This window comes from Haliotis rufescens, unplaced genomic scaffold (assembly GCF_023055435.1).
Source record: "Haliotis rufescens isolate VD_foot unplaced genomic scaffold, xgHalRufe1.0.p SCAF_10, whole genome shotgun sequence".
Taxonomy (NCBI): Eukaryota; Metazoa; Mollusca; class Gastropoda; order Lepetellida; family Haliotidae; genus Haliotis; species Haliotis rufescens.
In genome coordinates, this window is record NW_025963780.1 from 36,857,869 (window position 1) to 36,879,350 (window position 21,482).

At 41.0% G+C, this 21,482-nt stretch overlaps 1 protein-coding gene across 1 annotated transcript; it reads left to right on the plus strand.

Annotated features, from left to right (window-relative positions):
- The first annotated feature begins 5,043 nt into the window (after positions 1–5,043).
- On the plus strand, positions 5,044–20,490 carry LOC124131069 (inositol polyphosphate 1-phosphatase-like). Its single transcript, XM_046494155.2, has 6 exons — positions 5,044–5,357; positions 7,935–8,154; positions 8,507–8,624; positions 12,362–12,508; positions 15,013–15,187; positions 16,239–20,490. Exons 2-6 carry the CDS (start codon positions 7,945–7,947, stop codon positions 16,702–16,704), a joined length of 1,116 nt encoding a protein of 371 aa, XP_046350111.2. The 5' UTR covers positions 5,044–5,357; positions 7,935–7,944; the 3' UTR covers positions 16,705–20,490.
- The last annotated feature ends 992 nt before the right edge of the window (positions 20,491–21,482 follow it).

Sequence of the window (21,482 nt, forward strand, 5' to 3'; positions counted from 1 at the left end):
GTAAATCGATTTGGTTAAACGGTTAGTCTTTTTAAAAAAAATAATTTAACTCAATAATGTATATAATAATACTACAAGAATATTAGACCCGTGAAGATCCGGGGTAGAATTGGTCTTCAGCAACCCATGCTTGCCGTAAAAAGCGACAAACGGGATCGGGTGATCAGACTCGCTGACTTGGTTGATACATGTCAATAGCGTGGATCGATGCTCATGATATCAGTCACTGGATTGTCTGGCCCTGACTAGATTATTAACAGACCGCCGTCATATAGCTGGAATAGTGTTGATTGCGGCGTTAAACAACAAACAAGACAGACATACATATGGTATATTTTGTCATATGAAAACAACTGGGTGTTCTTTAACTTCTTCTTTTTGTGGTATATAAGGAAAAGAAGAAGAGAAGTTAGTGCAAAAATCACTTACTTGTACATGTGGTTCTTTCAGAGTCTCCCCGGGCTCTGTAAAATCTTCATTTTTTTCTCATATCCAACCGGAGAGTTGATCAGTGGAAGGTGAGGTCAAATGGGGTTTGACGTCGCGTCCAAGATTATTGCACTTATATAGCGACGTGCATGTACGTGTGTGTGTTTGTGTGGCTGCTTGTACTAGACCGGACTGATGCCGATTTATAGTGCTAGCACACTGAGATACCATGCCGCAGTTTAACATGAATTCCCCATTCAGACACAGTATACTGACTCCGAGCCGACCAGTCCTTGTTTTAGCCTTTTAATACCGAGCGCCAGACAGGGTAACAACAAGTACCATCTTTTAACGTCTTTTGGTATGACGCGGCCGGGGATCGAACCCCGGACCTTCCGCTCTCCGGGCGGACGCTCTACCACTAGACCACGGAGGCGGTCTTGATCAGTGGGGGAAGAATGTTAATAGTTGTACTAAAACCATGGGGAATCATGGCAAGCATCCACTGCTGGAAAATATTAAATATAGTTCACAGGGTAGCAACGCCAAATATAGTAGTGTTCGCGGAACGTAAGGCACTGTCCAACAATGTAATGTTATGTGTGAAAGGCTGCATAAAGAAGAAGGGGTTAAGGTTTAAAGGGGGTTTAAGCTTGGGCCATTCGGCAGTCCCAGCCAGTTTGATTCAAGTTCCCTGAAAACGCCTTGATTGTCTGCCAGTTCAAAGCAGCCAATGATTTCCCCAATTACACAGATACAGTGGATCAGTTTAAAATACAGCATTAATTACATTGTCTTGAACTCCGAAATCGCAGAAATCTCCCTTTAAGGTGTGTGTTGTTGTTTGGCGGTTTGGCGTGTGTGTGTGTGTGTGTGTGTGTGTGTGTGTGTGTGTGCGCGTGTGTGTGTGAGTAGCCTAGTGGTTAAAGCGTGCGCTCGTCACGCCGAAGGCCCGGGTTCCTATGGCCACATGGGTAAACTGCTGTGCAGATTTCGGTCGCTTGCAGGATTCGGAAATCATGAGTACCGCCAATTTGGCGTAAACAGAGATTTTACAACTCTTTTCGTGTTTTAATCAAGGCGCTCACCTGATTCGATGCCATTCGCTACCCAATATCGCCTCTGAGTCCACACTTCATCAGGAAGAGACACGTGGCTCATCATTTCTAATACAGACAGATCAATTGTCAATTGATCCGAAATAGTGTATGATACAGCCGTATATAGCCTATCTGATGACATTTGGTAGATAATCAATGTTAACAAAGACATAATCAATCATTGTACTGACACTTTACATTTGTTTGTGAAGTATGTATAGAAGTTTCATCTAAAGGTACTACAGAGAATAGATTTCTCTCTTCGAGCACTCTTTGAAGGTATTTGGGTCCAGTACGCAAATTGACTGTGGCTAAGTCCGGAATAAAATCACCGAGGATAATTACTTGTCCCTGTCGTGAGTAAATATAGTATAGTTCCATAACCTAATGAAGTTGTTCGAGGTACACGCTGTCTATAGTACGTGAGTAGATGGTAACCGAGCTATGTCGGCTTGTTGCCTGTCAGTTGTTTTACGAGAAGTATATGTTTACGACACGGTGTGCTGACAAGAGACGTTCCAGTATAGGCGATGGGGTGCGGGGACATTCCACACTGGACCAGGTCCAGCTCCTGAAAATGCTTCCATTGAGGTATCAGTCTGTGATGCCGATTACTGGATCGTCATGTATGGCTAGTAAAATGTAAAAGCAGTCGCTACATTTTGCTAGCATTTTCAGGAGCTGGTCCAGGGCGGGGTGTCCCCTTACCCCCATCGCATATCTACCAACGCCCTGCACCAGGCGCCTTTACGTAGGAACATTAGTTCCCGTTAGTCGCCTCTTTCGACAAGCATCGTCGCCTTTTACGGCAAGTATGGGTTGCAGAAGACCTATTCTACCCAGGATCGTCACGGGTCTATCACCTTTGCACATTGGTTGGGGACATTGATACGTAAAGTGTGTGTGTGGGGTTACCTCCTTCCCAGTGTTTCAATAGTTTGATACAGCTGACTGATACACCTCGTACGTTCGCACAGGCAGCGATGGCATCCTTGCCCGTATGAAAAGGCTGGACAGCTCTAACATGAGAAAGCACTAGTCTCTTATTATTAAATCGAGAAGTCCACGAGAAGACTCTTTTCCACTCCCAATTGACCTTGGCGGGTCGTTATTTGATTGGCTGTACACCTCATGTGGTGATAATCCATTATCGGCTTTATCGCATAGGTTATTGTTGTCACATTTTGTCATGAACACACAATGCCATTTAGAAAGCGGTCAAATGTGACAAATGTTATATTTGGGATAATACTTTCATAGCAAAGTTTACAGATTCTCAATCTCATTAAAATCAGACCTCAGTTCTCGCTACCGCTAAGCAAAGATCTGAGGACATCCCATTAGGGGTCACGTCAGAACGACCTTTCATCCGACCAATCAGAGCATCGCTTACCAGATTATGAAAGTGACAGTCGGAATGTGATTTCTAATCATGCAACCTCGAAAACTTTAACTCCGAACGATAGTTACGGGTTTAACGACTGAATCCATACAATCTAGACTATATATTAGCCATTCCAGAATGTTCTTTTGTTTAGGTTTCAAACTTGTAATCGAGAATTTGTCAAAATATGTTTCGAAGCGTAGTCGCCAATTTGAAATTAGTGCCGTAAAGCACGAGAAAGCTGCCTTCTGATTGGTCATTCCATTGGTCGGTCAAAGTTCGCGCAAGGTCGGTCTGACGTGACCCGTAATGGGATGTCCTCGGATCTTTGTTTAGCGGTAGCGAGAACTGAGATCTGATTTTAATGAGATTGACAGATTCTAGTACTTATTTATGTTGAGTACCTTCCGGGATTCGAACCCACACTGCCAGAGTGAGGCACCTAATCGCCAGCACACAAAGTCAGCGATCTAACCCACTCAGCCACAGAGGCTTCCACAAAGTGAAAGTGCGACAACTGGTAGTCGAGAACGCGCACTTTGTGTACGACTTTACCAAGGTGTGGTGAAATGGTGTTTAAAGTCACGTCCCAAACTATTGCACTTATATAGCGACGTACATGCGTGCGTGTGTGTGTGTGTGTGTGTGTGTGTGTGTGTGTCTGCTTGTACTAGTCCGGACTAAAGCCGCAGTTTTAACATGAATACCCCACTCAGACACAGTTTACTGACTCCGAACCGACCAGTCCTTGCTTTAGCCCCTTAATGCTGAGCGCCAGACAGGGTAAGAGCAAGTATACCATCTTTTAACGTCTTGGTGATCGAACCCCGGACCATCCGCTCTCCGGGCGGACGCTCTACCACTAGACCAGGAGTGCAGTCCCTTCACAAAGAAAGTGTTATCCCAAATATAACATGTGTTACCTTTTGTCATGGTCGGTCCGACACTGAGACTTGGGCGCAGGGTTAGAGTTGGGCTCAGACGTCGGGTTGGAGGTGGGCTTGGGTAACTGTTCATTGTTGTCTCCTTTGTTTTTAGAGTCTTGTTTAAATTGTCTGACTTCATTGAAATTGTTCACAGCTTGAGAATACATGAACTAGTTTCTTTCGGGAGCTAATACAGTCAATCTTTCCATCAATGGCACGTGCTCGCTTATAAATGTATAAGGATCTATACCGGGACGTCGCCTTTACAGTAAATAAAGAAGTTGTTGTCCATAAATTGTGTCACGAAGGTCTTGTATTTCATTGTCTTTACGCTCCAAGTCATTTCTCGGTTGTGGGGGCACGGGTGGCCCAGTCGTCTAAGGCGCCGCGTTTCGCTGTGCAGAGTTGCGTCCCTTGGACACGCCAGAAACTTATGATTGTGGGTTCGAATCCCGGTTCGCCCCGATTATGTTTCTAGGTTTGTCAGCACCATACCTGTGCTCGTGGGTTTCACCGAAGTGGTAAACGTCTAAGACCTGCATCACTTGAGACTTTCCTCCAACATTAAGCTGACACGCCGTGATATAACTGGAATACTGTTAAAAGCGTTGTTAAACCCAACTCACTCACTCACGACAACAGATTTCAGTTTTTCCTCCGGAGATTGTAGTTCTTGTGACTTAGAAGAAAGATGAGCGACTTTTTTACTTTTCTTTTTTATCTTTTTGAATGTCTTATATCCACATACCCTGATAAACTTTACGGCATAAAGTTGCAGTGAAGTCGCCTAGTTTGTTGTTTAACGCCGCACTCAGCAATAGTCCAGCTATATGACGCCGGTCTGTAATTAATCGAGTCTGGACCAGAAAATCCAGTGATTGACATTATAAGCATCGATCCACGCAATTTGGACACGATGACATGCGTCAACCAAGCCAGGGAGCCTGGCCGCCCGATCCCGTTAGTCGCCTCTCACAACAAGCCTCGCCGGAGAGCCGGGTTCGGTTCCATACATGGGTACATCATGAAGTCTATTCCTAGTCCAGCGCCATCTCCTTCTGTCACTTGCAGTCATTATTGACCTACAAATCTGGTATAACTCGTTTACAAATTTTAAACGTTTTCGGATATGGAGCTAACGAATAGCCACAATACATAGGACTCAGCACACATATATTGCTGACGTATTACACCTGTATGACGTATTGCGCAAGCACTTGTCAATCACAAGTGCTGATTTCCGACTTTTACAAATGATTTACACATTTATTGGCCTTGGAGGGTTTTTGATATGTTAAAAAAATACAGGGTGTTGTCAGGTTACATACGTAGTCGCAGGACACGTCAGGTTTCAGGTGAAAACATTTGGCGGGAGCTAAATACATCGAGTTTAATCCCCATATCGCAGTCGGCGTACATTGCTTCCGGGTGTGTGAGCGGCAGAGTTTATCTTATCACCAAGAACAAGTGCAGTCCCACATGAGCTTGTTCCCTTGTACCGGAACTCCCAACATACGGGTACGGACAGACGCGTTGGCTAAGTAGACAAATGTGACAGATTTTTTTCTCTCTACCTGTCTAAATATTGCACACCGTATCTTATCTTCGTAAAGAGGTTGATGCTTGTGAATTTTCATGTAATTCATCTAAATTTGTTGGTTTACCCAACAGTATATATGACTGAAAATTAAAAGTGAATATGACTCCATGTTAAATCCAAGCACTAGTAACATAAGATCAGGTCAAAAGCACATCTATTAATACCCAAAAGGACCGATCTAGATCCATTTTGTTTTGTTATATTACGTATTTTTAAAAAATGAAAACAGGTTGCAGTTTAACAAGTTGGCCACAAGCCTGTCTTCCAGAATTGCTTCCATCTTTTCTTTCTGTGGTCTCTCCAATGTTTTTTAAGTGTCCATTCAGAGTTAAATTTGGTTTTCATGGCAGTAATTTTGGTTTTGAAATATGACATGTTCAGGAGTTGGTTATATACATACAGTTTATTGAAACCTAACATTGAGCAAAATGGCAAATGTACTATCTTACATATTTTCCATACATTGATTAGTGCTTTTTCAATTTTTTGTTCCTATTCTTTGCCCAATAACTTCTAGTTTTATCCTAAACAACAGGAGATTTGATCATGTTGATACTGAAATATGCTATTGATATCCCAGACAATGTCAAGTTGAAATTATTTTGAAATTATTTTTGTTTTTTGGATGACAGAGAATATGGCTACAGATGGACATTTGTGTGCCTATTAATGCAGGTATTCTGAAGAATGGAGTGTTTCCACTTTGACAAAATATGTATCCATGGCTGTAGTGATACAACCTTGTATCTATATCTGTAGTGATACAACCTTGTATCCATGGCTGTAGTGATACAACCTTGTATCTATATCTGTAGTGATACAACCTTGTATCAATATCTGTAGTGATACAACCTTGTATCCATGGCTGTAGTGATACAACCTTGTATCTATATCTGTAGTGATACAGCCTTTTATCATATAATGGGTAGGTTTCTCGGCAGGATAAAACCAACGGATAAAAATGATATCCGTTGGGGTCATATGCGGATAGAGATGCAAATATCAAAGGTCAAGTAGGGACTACTTTCAGTGTTTATAAACAAACATGGCGTCGCCCTTGTCATTCGGCGATCGAGTCAGAATTAACCATCGGGAATCTGGATAAACTAAAGGGACAATTCTATCATTATCAAAAGAACAGTCTAATATACTGAAAATCAGTGTCTAACTGTGACGTAGATAAGACATTTTATAAGTTTTGGCAACTTTGGAGATATGAATTTCGAAACAATTTTGCGAGGGCACTAGCCCTAGCCAAGCAGGATCAGTAGCCATATCTGTGCTTGAAATCTTTTCTACAAATTAAAATAGTTGGATTTGGCCGAAATATGTTTGAATTGTTACCTTGTTTCGTTTAGTCGCTGTGTGTACGTCTGACTACACTTAACGTTATGACAGGACAGACCGACTGTCAACAACGTCTGAACGTGGCCGTGACGTCTCATAGACTAGGGTTAGAGTAGCTTCCCTTTGACAAAGGGCAGCTGCTCTAGCGGACAGACCGATGGATTGCCGCGAAAGGCAAGTAAAAACAATTGTTGTTTTGCATATGTGTTGCTTCGCCACTGTATAAGAAACAGATTTTATTTGGAACTAAATTGGCTACTGTCACTGTCCGACTGACACATCACTTACCCTGTTACGTAATAAATATTAATGCACGCATTCCAGGAAAACTCGCAATGTTTAGGTAATGTTTGTGAGTGAGGGGAAGCGATTTTCAAGCACAGAATTGAAGAATGACATTATATGATAAAGAGGTTATCACGCTTGTGTGTTTAGGGATGGTAAATATCCTGTATTAGGAATAAACACAATGTATTTAGCTCGCCAAGGCTTGCTAAATACAATGTTTATTACTAATGCAGGATGTATACCATTCCCAATCACACTTGCGTGATAACCTCTATGTATCTATATCTGTAGTGATACAACCTTGTATCCATGGCTGTAGTGATACAACCTTGTATCCATGGCTGTAGTGATACAACCTTGTATCCCAATCTGTAGTGATACAACCTTGTATCCATGGCTGTAGTGATACAACCTTGTATCTATATCTGTAGTAATACAACCTTGTATCCATGGCTGTAGTGATACAACCTTGTATCCATGGCTGTAGTGATACAACCTTGTATCTATATCGGTAGTGATACAACCTTGTATCCATGGCTGTAGTGATACAACCTTGTATCTATATCTGTAGTGATACAACCTTGTATCCATGGCTGTAGTGATACAACCGTGTATCTATATCTGTAGTGATACAACCTTGTATCTATATCTGTAGTGGTACAACCTTGTATCCATGGCTGTAGTGATACAACCTTGTATCCATGGTTGTCATAGAAAACTATGGATTGACTTAGATTGAAAAAAAAAAAAAGATCCCACAAGTGAAAGGTTAAAAATAATAATAATAAGTAGACATCAGGATCACCACTGCTAGATGAAGGTGGTGATATTGTTAAATGTTCTTGTACTTCTTCTGGCAGCTTATCCAACATGCTCTTGCGTGACTTCACGTCGGCGTTGATCGCCGCTGCTGAGAAAGGAGCCAAAGTAGCTAGGATCGTGCGAGCCGAGAACACCCTCCTTCAGTTGTTGGTTCAAGAAAAAGAGGGGAAAGAAAAGAATGATAGATTTGTCCAGGATTTCAAGACACTTGCAGACGTACTTATTCAGGAGATGGTCCGCCATGACTTGAGCTTAAAGGTACAATGACAATATGACCTGACACAGATCAGAGTTATCTCCCCTCATGCACCCACAGTTGTATTCAGTTGTACTCTGACCCTGCAAGCAAAAAGAAGTTTACTGATTAATAATTACAACATGAGGCCTACCGAAGAAAACCAGATGAAGGCTAGCAAAAAGACTGTTGTAATTATCTTGAACATAAACCAGGTCTCCCAAATTTGCTCTCAAATTGAAAACTACCCATTTTCACTATTTTTTAGTCTTTGATATTGAGTAAATTGCTATGTTGAGACTATCATGTTGAGACGATCATGTTCTGGTATCTCGTATTTGAAATATAAATATTATCCCATTGCTAATGTTTCAGTTCCCAGGTCTGGAGGAGAATGTGTATGGTGAAGAGAGCAACTGTTTCACCAACACAGCAGGGAAGTCTGTGGTTGTGCAGCTATGCCCGACACCACAAGAAACAGCCTCTTCACTTAGTAAGTAACCATGGCAACAGTCTGTGGTTGTGCAGCTATGCCCAACACCACAAGAAACAGCCTCTTTACTTAGTAAGTAACCATGGTAACAGTCTGTGGTTGTACAGCTATGCCCAACACCACAGGAAACAGCCTCTTTACTTAGTAAGTAACCATGGTAACAGTCTGTGGTTGTACAGCTATGCCCAACCCCACAGGAAACAGCCTCTTTACCTAGTTACCATGGTAACAGTCTGTGGTTGTACAGCTATGCCCAACCCCACAGGAAACAGCCAATTTACTTTGTAAGTAACTATGGTAACAGTCTGTGGTTGTACAGCTATGCCCAACCCCGCAGGAAACAGCCAATTTACTTTGTAAGTAACCATGGTAACAGTCTGTGGTTGTGCAGCTATGCCCAACACCACAAGAAACAGCCTCTTTACTTAGTAAGTAACCATGGTAACAGTCTGTTGTCGTACAGCTGTGCCCATGCCCACAGAAATAGCCTCTTTACTTAGTAACCATAGTAACAGTCTGTGGTTTTACAGCTATGCCCAACCCCACAAGAAACAGCATCTCTACTTAGTAACCACGGTAACAGTCTGTGGTTGTACAGCTATGCCCATCCCCACAGGAAACAGCCTCTTTACTTAGTAACCATGGTAATAGTCTGTGTTTTTTCATCTATGCCCATTCCCACAGGAAACAGCCTCTTTCACTTAGTAACCATGGTAACAGTCTGTGGTTGTACAGCTATGCCCAACCCCACAGGAAACAGCCTCTTTACCTAGTTACCATGGTAACAGTCTGTGGTTGTACAGCTATACCCAACCCAACAGGAAACAGCCAATTTACTTTGTAAGTAATTATGGTAACAGTCTGTGGTTGTACAGCTATGGCCAACCCCACAGGAAACAGCCAATTTACTTTGTAAGTAACCATGGTAACAGTCAATCAATTTCATGGTGACCCGTCATTGTAACAACTTGATTTATGTGTTTGCCTACATTTTCTTTGTGATCTCTTTGGCATATGCTTTAAAATGACTGTTGCGATACCTTGAATATCACAGTAGTCAGGATGTCTTGACTTTCATGTTTAATTTGGAACAGTCCAAACCAACTTGAGGCTTGTAACTAAGAAATGCTTAGGAACTTTCAGTTTATTAACAACAACAACAACAACAACAACAACAAAATGAAATCATTGGTTTATCCAGGACTTTAAGCTTAATGCCCCTGGAAAGCAAATGGGGAAACCAATTGCCTGTGGGTTTGAATCCCGGTTCGCCCCGATTATGTTTCTAGGTTTGTCAGCACCATACCCGTGCTTGTGGGTTTCACCGAAGTGGTAAACGTCTGAGACCTGCATCCCTTCGGGCTTTCCTCCCACATTAAGCTGACACGCCGTGATATGACTGGAATACTGTTAAAAGCAGCGTTAAACACAACTCACTCACTCACTCATTAATTGCACTACACATTCAAATATGCATCTGTTATCAATAGAGAACTCTGTACAATAACAGGAAGGCAAATTTCAACATCTACCGTTCAATCCCGGTTCTATGCAGCCCGCCTGAAAGTACGGCATCTTGTGTGGGGTGTGGCCCTAACAGCTTACCATAGGCGGCAAAGATTGGGGTCGGCTGAACAACATCAGGCACTCCCTGTGTGCCAATGGCGTTACACCATGTTTACAGATGAATCAAGGTTTGGCCTCCGATTCACAGATACAGCAAACTATGTTTACAACAACACGCATATAACAAACTGACAGATATAACAAACTGACAAATATAACAAACTGACCGATATAACAAACTGATGGATATAACAAACTGACAGATATAACAAACTGACCGATATAACAAACTGATGGATATAACAAACTGACAGATATAACAAACTGACAGATATAACAAACTGATGGATATAACAAACTGACAGATATAACAAACTGACCGATATCACAAACTGATGGATATAACAAACTGACAGATATAACAAACTGACAGATATAACAAACTGACAGATATAACAAACTGGTATTTTGGTCCCGGCCCTCTGCTGTATATATGATTATAAAGATCTTGATGTCCACGCCCAAATTAAACTTTTCAGACATTTATCGTCATTACACTTTCACTATCATTTCACAAGTTCCCTTTTATTTTGTCCGTTGTATAAAGTTATATGAATTCGGAAATTTTAAATTCCTATGTGGGACTTTCTAATGACGTTTGTTTCTTACTTGGGGATGAATATTGGCCTCTGAGCAGGTGTAGATAAATACCAGCAAATATGCATTGATATATACCGGTTCATGCAGGATTATGATGTATGATAATATGATGTATGATAATATGATGTATGATAATATGATGTATGATAATCAGCTTTATCATCCAAAACTGGCTCCCACAGGAGATATTGCTTGGGTGAGATCAAGTGATATCTACGTTGTAGATCTACATTGCTTTGCAGACCATTGTGACGTCATTGGTTACCATGATGTCAGAATCAAATGCCATCACTAATGGCTCTGCTACTGAAGCTGTTAACTGTACTTTTTACATTTAGGACACTGCTTATTACTGTCTACAAACTGAAAAAGTTGGAAGAATGATGTTGGATGATAAATAAAATCTCATCTGAGAGCCTTTTAATATCCAATATATTAACACTCGTTGATATATTTGATATCAAAAGACACTCGGGTGAGATTCTCCATGTATGGAGGGGAACTGCACAGTGTTCAGGTACAGCAGTTCTACAGCAGTTTATCTACACATTGGCTTGTTGTTTCTTTAACCAGCTTCTGCTGCGCCGTTCTGGGGATTGGTTGAGGGGGCACGGGTGGCCCAGTCGTCTAAAGCGCAACGATTCGCTGTGCAGAGTTGCGTCCCTTGGGCACGCCAGAAACCTATGATTGTGGGTTCGAATCCGGTTCGCCCCAGTTATGTTTCTAGGTTAGTCAGCACCTTACCCGTGCTTGTGGGTTTCACTGAATTGGTAAATGTCTGAGACCTGCATCACTTTGGGCTTTCCTCGTGATTACTGTTAAAAGCGGCGTTAAACCCAACTCACTCACTCACTCACTCACTCACTCACTCACTCACTCACTCACTCACTCACTCACTCACTCACTCACTCACTCACTCACTCACTCACTCCAGATTAATGAATCATGGTCAAATAGTACTTTCATTTTGACCATATTATATACAGGGATGCAAAGTAATGCTTCCTATACACATACAAATTACGAATGGTGCAAATATTATCCACTGCGAGACCCATTGAACGAGAACATTTACAGATTATTGAATGATTTAAACTTCTTCAAATGAAGCATTCACACTACAAAACAACACACAGTTCTTTCATATTACTATAGTTAATCTACCACTCACTCACTCACTCACTCACTCACTCACTCACTCACTATGTTGGTTGAAATGCATTGGGAGATCTGGCTCGGTGACTTGGTTGATTGCAAGTCATACTCTTATGGAGTGTATCTCTGCTCACGATTGCCTTGTCCAGACTTGACGGCCACACTCCTGCAACTGAAATAATGCTGAGTGTTTAGCAACAAACAAAGAAATCTACAACGAAGAACAATTGATACATCGCCTGATACCACGTGATACTGGTGTTGTGGCGCAGCAGATCATGATACACCAAGGATGCAACACCTTGTATTACACATGTAACCCTTTATCATAGCTTTGTTCCTATTTTGTATTCCAGAGGAAGTGCTAGATGGAAACGAGAAAGCAGCGGCCATATTGTCGGAGGCTCTTCACGAGGATGTAGAGGCTACTGTGGACGCCACGCTCGAGTCTCAGGAACAGGAAGTAGCAGTAGACGATGTGGGCATCTGGATAGACCCTATTGGTGAGTAGACGATGTGGGCATGAGGATAGATTGTATTGGTGAGTTGATGATGTGGCTGTCAGGATAGATTGTATTGGTGAGTAGACGATGTGGCCGTCAGGATAGATTGTATTGGTGAGTAGATGATGTAGGCATCGGGATAGATTGTATTGGTGAGTAGACAATATGGCCGTCAGGATAGATTGTATTGGTGAGTAGACCATGTGGGCATCGGGATAGATTGTATTGGTGACTAGACGATATGGCCGTCAGGATAGATTGTATTGGTGAGTAGACAATGTGGCCATCAGGATAGATTGTATTGGTGAGTAGACGATGTGGGCATCGGGATAGATTGTATTGGTGAGTTGACGATGTGGCCGTCAGGATAGATTGTATTGGTGAGTAGACGATATAGGCATCAGGATAGATTGCATTGGTGAGTAGACAATATGGCCGTCAGGATAGATTGTATTGGTGAGTAGACGTTGTGGGCATTGGGATAGATTGTATTGGTGAGTTGACAATATGGCCGTCAGGATAGATTGTATTGGTGAGTAGACTTTGTGGGCATTGGGATAGATTGTATTGTTCAGTAGACGATATAGACATCGGGATAGATTGTATTGTTCAGTAGACGATGTCGGCGCCAGGATAGATTGTATTGATGTGTAGACGATGTAGGCATCGGGATAGATTGTAATGGTGAGTAGACAATATGGATGTCAGGATAGATTGTATTGGTGAGTAGACTTTGTGGGCATTGGGATAGATTGTATTGTTGAGTAGATGATGTAGTCATCAGGATAGATTGTATTGGTGAGTAGACTTTGTGGGCATTGGGATAGATTGTATTGGTGAGTAGACAATATGGCTGTCAGGATAGATTGTATTGGTGAGTAGACTTTGTGGACATTGGGAGAGATTGTATTGTTGAGTAGATGATGTAGTCATCAGGATAGATTGTATTGGTGAGTAGACTTTGTTGGCATGGGGATAGATTGTATTGGTGAGTAGACAATATTGCTGTCAGGATAGATTGTATTGGTGAGTAGACTTTGTGGGCATTGGGATAGATTGTATTGTTGAGTAGATGATGTAGTCATCAGGATAGATTGTATTGGTGAGTAGACGTTGTGGGCATTGGAATAGCTTGTATTGGTCAGTAGACAATATGGCCGTCAGGATAGATTGTATTGGTGAGTAGACTTTGTGGGCTTTGGGATAGATTGTATTGTTCAGTAGACGATGTAGACATTGGGATAGATTGTATTGTTCAGTAGACGATGTCGGCGCCAGGATAGATTGTGTTGATGTGTAGACGATGTAGGCATCGGGATAGATTGTATTGGTGAGTAGACAATATGGCTGTCAGGATAGCTTGTATTGGTGTGTAGACGATATGGGCATCAGGATAGATTGTGTTGGTGACTAGACAAGTAGACATCGGGATAGAATGTATTGGTGAGTAGACGATGTAGACATCAGGATAGATTGTATTGGTGTGTAGACGAAGTGGGCGTCAGGGTAGAATTACGCAGATTGATGCTCATAAGGTCAATCCTGGATTACTTGATTACTTACAGACCGCCGTGATGTAGCTGGAATATTGCTGAGTGCGGTGTTAAACAACAAACTAACAAAGAAACAAACAAAGTAGACGATCGCAGCCCAGTCTGAGTATTGTGTGTTGCTGCCATCTATATGAGGGCGGTCTTTAAATAATTGCATCTGTACCAGACAGTTCAGTGATTGATAGGAGCTGTGAACCAAGCTGTCGGGGTACTCTAGACAAAATACAACATATTAAAGAGAATTTGGTCTTGATACTTTATCAGTTTATATAAGTATGTATCGGTACATCAGTAATACGTATCAAATGTGTAAAACTACCCCTGAAGATCCAGGTTAGAATAGTTCTTCAGTAACCTAGGCCTGTCGTAAGAGGCGACATTGCTTGTCGTTCGGTCAGACGCCCTGACTTGGTTGATGTATGTCATGGTATCCTAATTTCGAAAGTGTCATGTATTTATGTTCTTCCAACTTCTAAATATCTATCAATGACTTCACCCTTACTTGGCAATTGTTCTTTGAATACACTCAATACCACTCAAGTTTATTTACCATACTACATCACTAATCCCTGTTACATGTAGTTTGTAATGCTTTCTCAGGGATCTGGATAGACCCTATTGGGATGAGCCGGGTTAGAATAGGTCTTTAGCAACCCATGCTTGTTTTATGAGGCAGCTATGCTTATTGAAAGAGGCAACTAACGTGCTCGGATGATCAGGCTCTCTGACCTGGTTGATGCGTGCCATCATATCCCAATTCCGTGGATCTGTGCTCATGATGTCGGTCACTGGATTGTCTGGTCCAGACTCGATTATTTACAGACCACAGTCATATAACTGGAATATTGTGGAGTGTGGCATTAAACAACAAACAAACAAGAAGCAATGTATCCACGAGACCCCCCTAGTTCTCTTCTTGTCATTATTCTAAGGTTGCATTGTATGTTACAGATTCCACAGCTCAGTTCATTCGTGGCCAGTCTGGAGCTCCGAACAACGAAGGCATTGTTGATGAGGGCCTACAGTGTGTCACTGTTCTCATTGGTGCTTTTGATAAACAGTCCGGCCAACCAATAGCTGGAGTTTGTGTCCAGCCCTTTGCATTATGGGATACCAAAACACTGCAGTAAGTCCAACTCTACACAACGCTATGTTTCAGAATTTTAAATTTTAATATCCTGCATTTACTGCTGTTTTTTTTACAGAAAGACGAAGCTTTATTATAAAGAACTTGTCAGTCTGGTTGACAAGCAGTAATGTTAGGTTCCATGATGTCTTCACTTCCGTGATCACATGGGCGCTGTGTCATGGAATTTGCCACACAACTAGTTGGAACAACTTCTTTTTCCGCTGGAGTCCACACAGCTTTGTCTTTCTGTAAAAACTGGCAGTAAATACATCAAGCATAATGCAGGATAAGTATACGAATGCAAAAAATATTAAGATTTTACTAAGATTTTTTGTAGAAATAATGAACTCCCTTAAATTGAGGAAGACCCCAAGTGAGATGGGAGATTCCTGGATCTTTGAAAAATCTAGACTTGCTTCATTAGGGCTGCACCATTACCGTAAGGGCTGGGTGGAGGGAAAATAATATGGATCGGGGACTGTGAGAAAGACTAATCTGTTGAAGTGAGTTGACTATGCTGGTGATGTTGACAGGCTCTTCATGTGGGCAGACAGTGTGGTTAGTGGGTTGTTTTTAAATAAAGTTCTAAAGAAGGTATCGTCGGATCATATGTTTTCGGACAACATATGTTTTCGGACGGCTTGTTTATCGCGATTACTCGTGCTATAACAAGGGGTGTGGCGTCTCGCAAACATTGTAAATGATGGGGGTTTTAAGATAAAGTTGTCTTTTATAAGTGAGTGAGATGTTTACAGTTCTTGTGATTTGCAAGAATGAATGTTTTTTAAGCATCTGAAACCCATAACACGGGGATATTGAAACCCATAACACGGGGATATTTGAATTTTGTTTTGTTAAGTGTGATCTGGTGTTACTGAAATTAACATTGAAAAAAGCGAAATGACAGAACAGTTGGGATGTTCTAATCATCAAACACACCGATTGCAACTTATTCCCAACACTAGCATCTTCCCACCTACCTCGTGTTAACCCCTCTCAATGACACTCTTACTCCATGTCTGAAGGTAAATATCAGCCCTCTGTTTAGATGGTTGCACAACACAACCTGGTCTGTGTGTTACAAAGACGTCCGTCTGTCCTCCATCACGCCATCCAAGTCCCACAAACACAGCATCATCATCAGCTCCAGCGAGTCCGACGCCGTCAAACAAAAACTGTCCAAGAAGTTCACACTGTTTTCCGCCGCGGGTGCGGGCTACAAGATACTGAGTGCGGCGTGGGGCCACGTGGATGGCTATGTGTTGAGCCGGCCGACCATCTACAAGTGGGACTGCTGTGCCCCTCACGCTGTGCTTTTGTCCCTCGGGGGAGGGATCGTCCCGTACACGGATCTCGACACAGATCTCGACACGATTAAGGGTGCGGATCAGCCACACCAACTTCAGTACCAGTTTTCTTCCAACGAAGGTGGCAATGCCGTCCCTGGCGTCATCGCTTACCGAACAAAGGATGTTTTATCTGACATCATACACTGTCTTAAAAATGGAACATGACCGAACATGGTCTTTTAGCTATTTGTTGATTATGCCATCAGCAGGGGGTATTATTTTTTTATTTGTTTGATCGCAGATATTTTTGGTCAAAGAAAGAAGAATTAAAAAATACATCACTCAATTCAATATCGATTAGGTCTGGCACCAATGCTTAGGTTAAATGATGAATTTGTCATCTTTTGTGCCATCATCAGCTGGCATGCTTATGTATCAAAAAAAAGGGACATAACTCTAGATCTGTTATTCAAGGAATTTCCCAATTTCCCTACGACTCGTCGTCTGAACAATTTGGTGAAAAAATTATGTCACATTGAGCATCATGAGTTTTATAGATAATTGTTTTAGAAACACTTGAGTAATCTCAAAATATATTTGTGTGTTTGACATGCCGGCGAAAAAATAAAAAGTGTAAATTATGATTATTATTATTTTAAGTTTTGAAGAAAACAGTATCTGCATGTCTGTGATTCAACAAATAAAAAAATAATGGCCTTGGCTGTAGCAGGAATTTTATCCGAATCAGTCAAGTTTTGATCCTGCCCAGTGATAATGTCAGTGCTATAAGATGGCAGGTGTATTTCTACTGTTGAGGGGGAAATTGTCCGAGTTGGAACTGATAATGGTTTTACAGGATGCAGAATATTTCATCCTGTATGCAGACACATTGGGGGCAAGAAAGTATCATTGTGTTCATTCTCATGTAAATCATAACGCCGTCCTGGCTACCGCTTATTAAAGATATTACGGGTCACGTCTGAACAACCTTTCATCTGACCAATCAGAGCGTCGGTTACCACATTGGGAAAGTGACAGTTGGCAGGCGTTTTCTGATCATGCAACCTCGGAGAATTCTGAATGACACCGAACTGATTCCTTCAAAAATGTCGTCTGTCTCTTACTTCAATAGGCGAACCATTTCAAAGGGAAGACTTTCCACAGCCCATGGGAAGTCCTGCCATACAATTTAGACTCTGTTAGACATTCCAGAATTTTTTTTGCTCATTTTTCAAATTTTGAATCCAATAAGAATATTTGTATTAAAGCATAGTCTGAAATGGAAGTTGACAGTTTGAAACTAGTGGCGTAACGCTCAAGAAAGCTGATTCCTGATTGGCTTATGAAAACTTCTTGACAGTCGTTTCATTGGTCAGTCAAAGATCGCAAAATGTCATTCTGATGTGACCAGTATTGGAATTTCCTCAGATCTTTTTCCAGCTGTTGCGAGAACTAAGATCTGATTACAATGAAATTGGATTGTATTAATCCTGAAACTTATTAGAAATGTAGATTGCATGACACTGATATTTCTTCAGGGTGTCGGTGGTTGACTTTCTTGGAACTGATTTTCCAATCCCCTTCTGTAACAGGCGTAAGGTGTCTGAGCATGTGAAATAATGCAAGAGAAAAACAAACTTGGAAATCTGTTAAGGGAGGCGGAGTAGCTGAGTGGTTAAAGCCTTCAATCATCATGCCAAAGTTTGATTCCCGACAATGTGTGGTCATTTCATGACATTGATGGAATATTGCTGCTCCCTCACTCACTCTCTCACTCATGGGTAAATAGTACTTTCATTTTGACCATATATACAGGGATGCAAAGTAATGTTCCTATACACATACAAATTACGAATGGTGCAAATATTATCCACTGCGAGACCCATTGAACGAGAAAGATTGCAGATTTTAAATGATTGAAACTTCTTCAAATGAAGCATTAAACTACTAAATAACACCCAATTCTTTCACATTACTATAGTTAATCTTCCACACCATGACAGATTAAACAGTAGTATGAAAGAATTGTGTTCCTTAACTATTTTGAGTAGTATTTTAGACAGTGTGATATTCCCTTCTGTAAGTCCCGATACCAACTCGTGCTCGTCACAATACTATGTTACATGTGGCATGATATTGACCAGCAGTGACAAATGACATTTGGATGATATTGTATTCAAGACTAGTTGAGTCTTCCTCAGAAACTAACATTGAGAATGAAGAGGATGTATGGTACCACTAACACTAAAGTAAAAATGTTTTTTTATTTGATCATTTGAGGTTGGAGGTGTTTTTAGCTTTGGGATCGGTGGTGAACATTTCTGGTTTGGGTGAAGGCGATGGACCATTGTCATTGTCAGTAGATGAACCATGACCATGACCCCCCCCCCCCCCTTTGAAAACCAAATGAGTATGTTATAGACACTCCTCCACACTCAACACTCAACACTCCCCACCCCAACCCCCCCAACCCACTGAGAGAGGATTATTTTAGACATTTTTGAACCCTCCCTTTTACAAATGCAGGATCCGCCCCTGGAGGGTCAGCTGAACACACTGGAAACAAAAACATAATACTTATGATTATATATGTTGTTGAATATTTGAACTTATTATTGTTGATTTTTTTGTACTGTTACCCACATTCATAAGCGCCAAATCCTTTAGCATATATTTAAATTATATATATCTGTATCCTACTGCTTCCTTTGTACCACCTATTGTATATTCTACAGATTGAATTGGTATGAAGTGAAACATTTATTTATATTGTTATATATTTCTGTTGATTATGTTAACTGTGAGCTAATTTTGTTTGTTTATATTTTGTGTTACTGTAATTTAGAAGTATGAAGGCCTCATCAGCATTTTATTCTTTAAAAAAAAGAAATATATTTGCTACTCTGTTTACTTCACTCACAAAAAGATTGTCCTCTTAGTAAAGGTGAGCTTCGGTACCTGTCATAATAGGGTTGACTCCAAACAACACTGGCCACCTGCCAATAGCTGTGAGACTCACTTGGCCCATAAGGTCATTTATCATCCAAAACTGGCTCCCAGAGGAGATATGCTTGGGTGAGATCAAGCGATATCTACATTGTAGATATCGCTGCAATGAAATTGCATCGCAATGCTTTGCAGACCATTGTGACGTCATTGGTTACCATGATGTCACAATCAAATGACATCACTAATGGCTCTACTACTGAAGCTGTTAGCATACCTTTTACACTAAGACACTGCCTATTACTGTCTACAAACTGAAAAAGTTGGAAGAATGATGCTGGATGATAAATAAAATCTCACCCTGAGCAAGCCTCGGAGTTTTTCCACTTTTATCCACTTGTGTTGATATATTTTATATCAAAAGACACTCATGTGAGATCCTCTATGTACATTTAAAACATCAGAATAAAGAAAACAATATGGCCGCCAGGTGGCCATCTTTATTTCAAGATTTCAGCAGTAGTTGGAGATGGGACATGGTGAGCTACAGTCCTTAGGCTTAATTATGACATTGTCTTTCAACGAATTATTTCATTTTGTCAGTTTGATATATTATATATAAATGGCATATGTTGATTACAAGGACAATAAACTGTGATTACTTGTTACCAGGGACCATTATTTAATGCATTTTAGCATCAACATTATTGCTGATATTTGTTTCCGTAACCATTGTAACACCTGTAGCCTTAATCCAAGCTTTGCAAAGTCGATGTCGGAAGGTGCTTCAGTCACATTATAAAGTTGATAGAAATTGTCCTGAATATGGCAATTTATGTGTGTCGGTGATATGTTATTTGTCTTTTGTGTCCAGTCAAGAGACTATGTCTAATCTGTTCTCACCGCCAAAAGAAAACGCGAACCATAGAAACATATAGAGAAGTATGAACATTAAGAAATGTTTCCAAAGTGTACCAATTGATAAAAAAACTAACAATCAGTCAAGTGTTATCACAGAGTGTCTTTATTTTTATCACGATATGCTTCTCATGATTTCCAAACTTTACATGCTAATCCTGCACGAGACAAATGGTGCATCTTGAGTCATGGATGTATGACGTCACATGTGATGCGTTCATGAGTGTTGTTTTACATGGATGTATGACGTCACATGTGATGCGTTCATGAGTGTTGTTTTACATGGATGTATGACGTCACATGTGATGCGGTCATGAGTGTTGTTTTACATGGATGTATGACGTCACATGTGATGCGTTCATGAGTGTTGTTTTACATGGATGTATGACGTCACATGTGATGCGTTCATGAGTGTTGTTTTACATGGATGTATGATGTCACATGTGATGCGTTCATGAGTGTCGTTTCCCACAACGTATATGTATGTTTCTTAGTGTGTTGAACCACTCTAGTATCTCTTGAAAATGAGGAATTCTTCATATTTTAACCAACATGTATGTAATTCACGTTTCTTTTGGGCTTTGGTATTTGATTTTGGTATCTAGGTATGAGACTATAGCTAATCTATTTGGGCTCTGTTGTTTAATGCTGACCTCAACAATATGTGGACTAGGCAATCCAATGATTGATATGATGAGCAACCATGCAGTCAGGGTATGATGGCATGCTAGCAGTCAAGTCACCAGTCCTGACCACCCGATTCATTCAGTCGCCTCTTTAATATGACCACCATGGGTTGCTAGGGATCTAGTCTACCCCAGCATACCGAATCTCATTAAAATCAGATCCTAGTTCTCGCTTCCGCTAAACAAAGATCTGAGGACATCCCATTACGGATCACGACAGACCGGCCTTGCGCGAACTTTGACGGACCAATGGAATGACCAATCAGAAGGCAGCTTTCTCGTGCTTTATGGCACAAATTTCAAATTGGTGACTACGCTTTGAAACATATTTTGACAAATTCTCGATTAAAGATTTGAAACCTGAACAAAAAACATTCTGGAATGACTAATATATGGTCTAGATTGTCAGTTGTACCGGTAACAAACGTAACTATCATTCGGAATACCCCATGT

What these genes read in the sequence shown, in the direction of transcription:
- LOC124131069 (XM_046494155.2), top strand. Translation starts at nt 7,945, where the DNA reads ATGCTCTTGCGTGACTTCACGTCGGCGTTGATCGCCGCTGCTGAGAAA. An exon ending in CATCTGGATAGACCCTATTG is followed by an intron (nt 12,509 to 15,012) that starts GTGAGTAGACGA and finishes TGTATGTTACAG; the next exon opens with ATTCCACAGCTCAGTTCATT. An exon ending in TGGGATACCAAAACACTGCA is followed by an intron (nt 15,188 to 16,238) that starts GTAAGTCCAACT and finishes CCCTCTGTTTAG; the next exon opens with ATGGTTGCACAACACAACCT.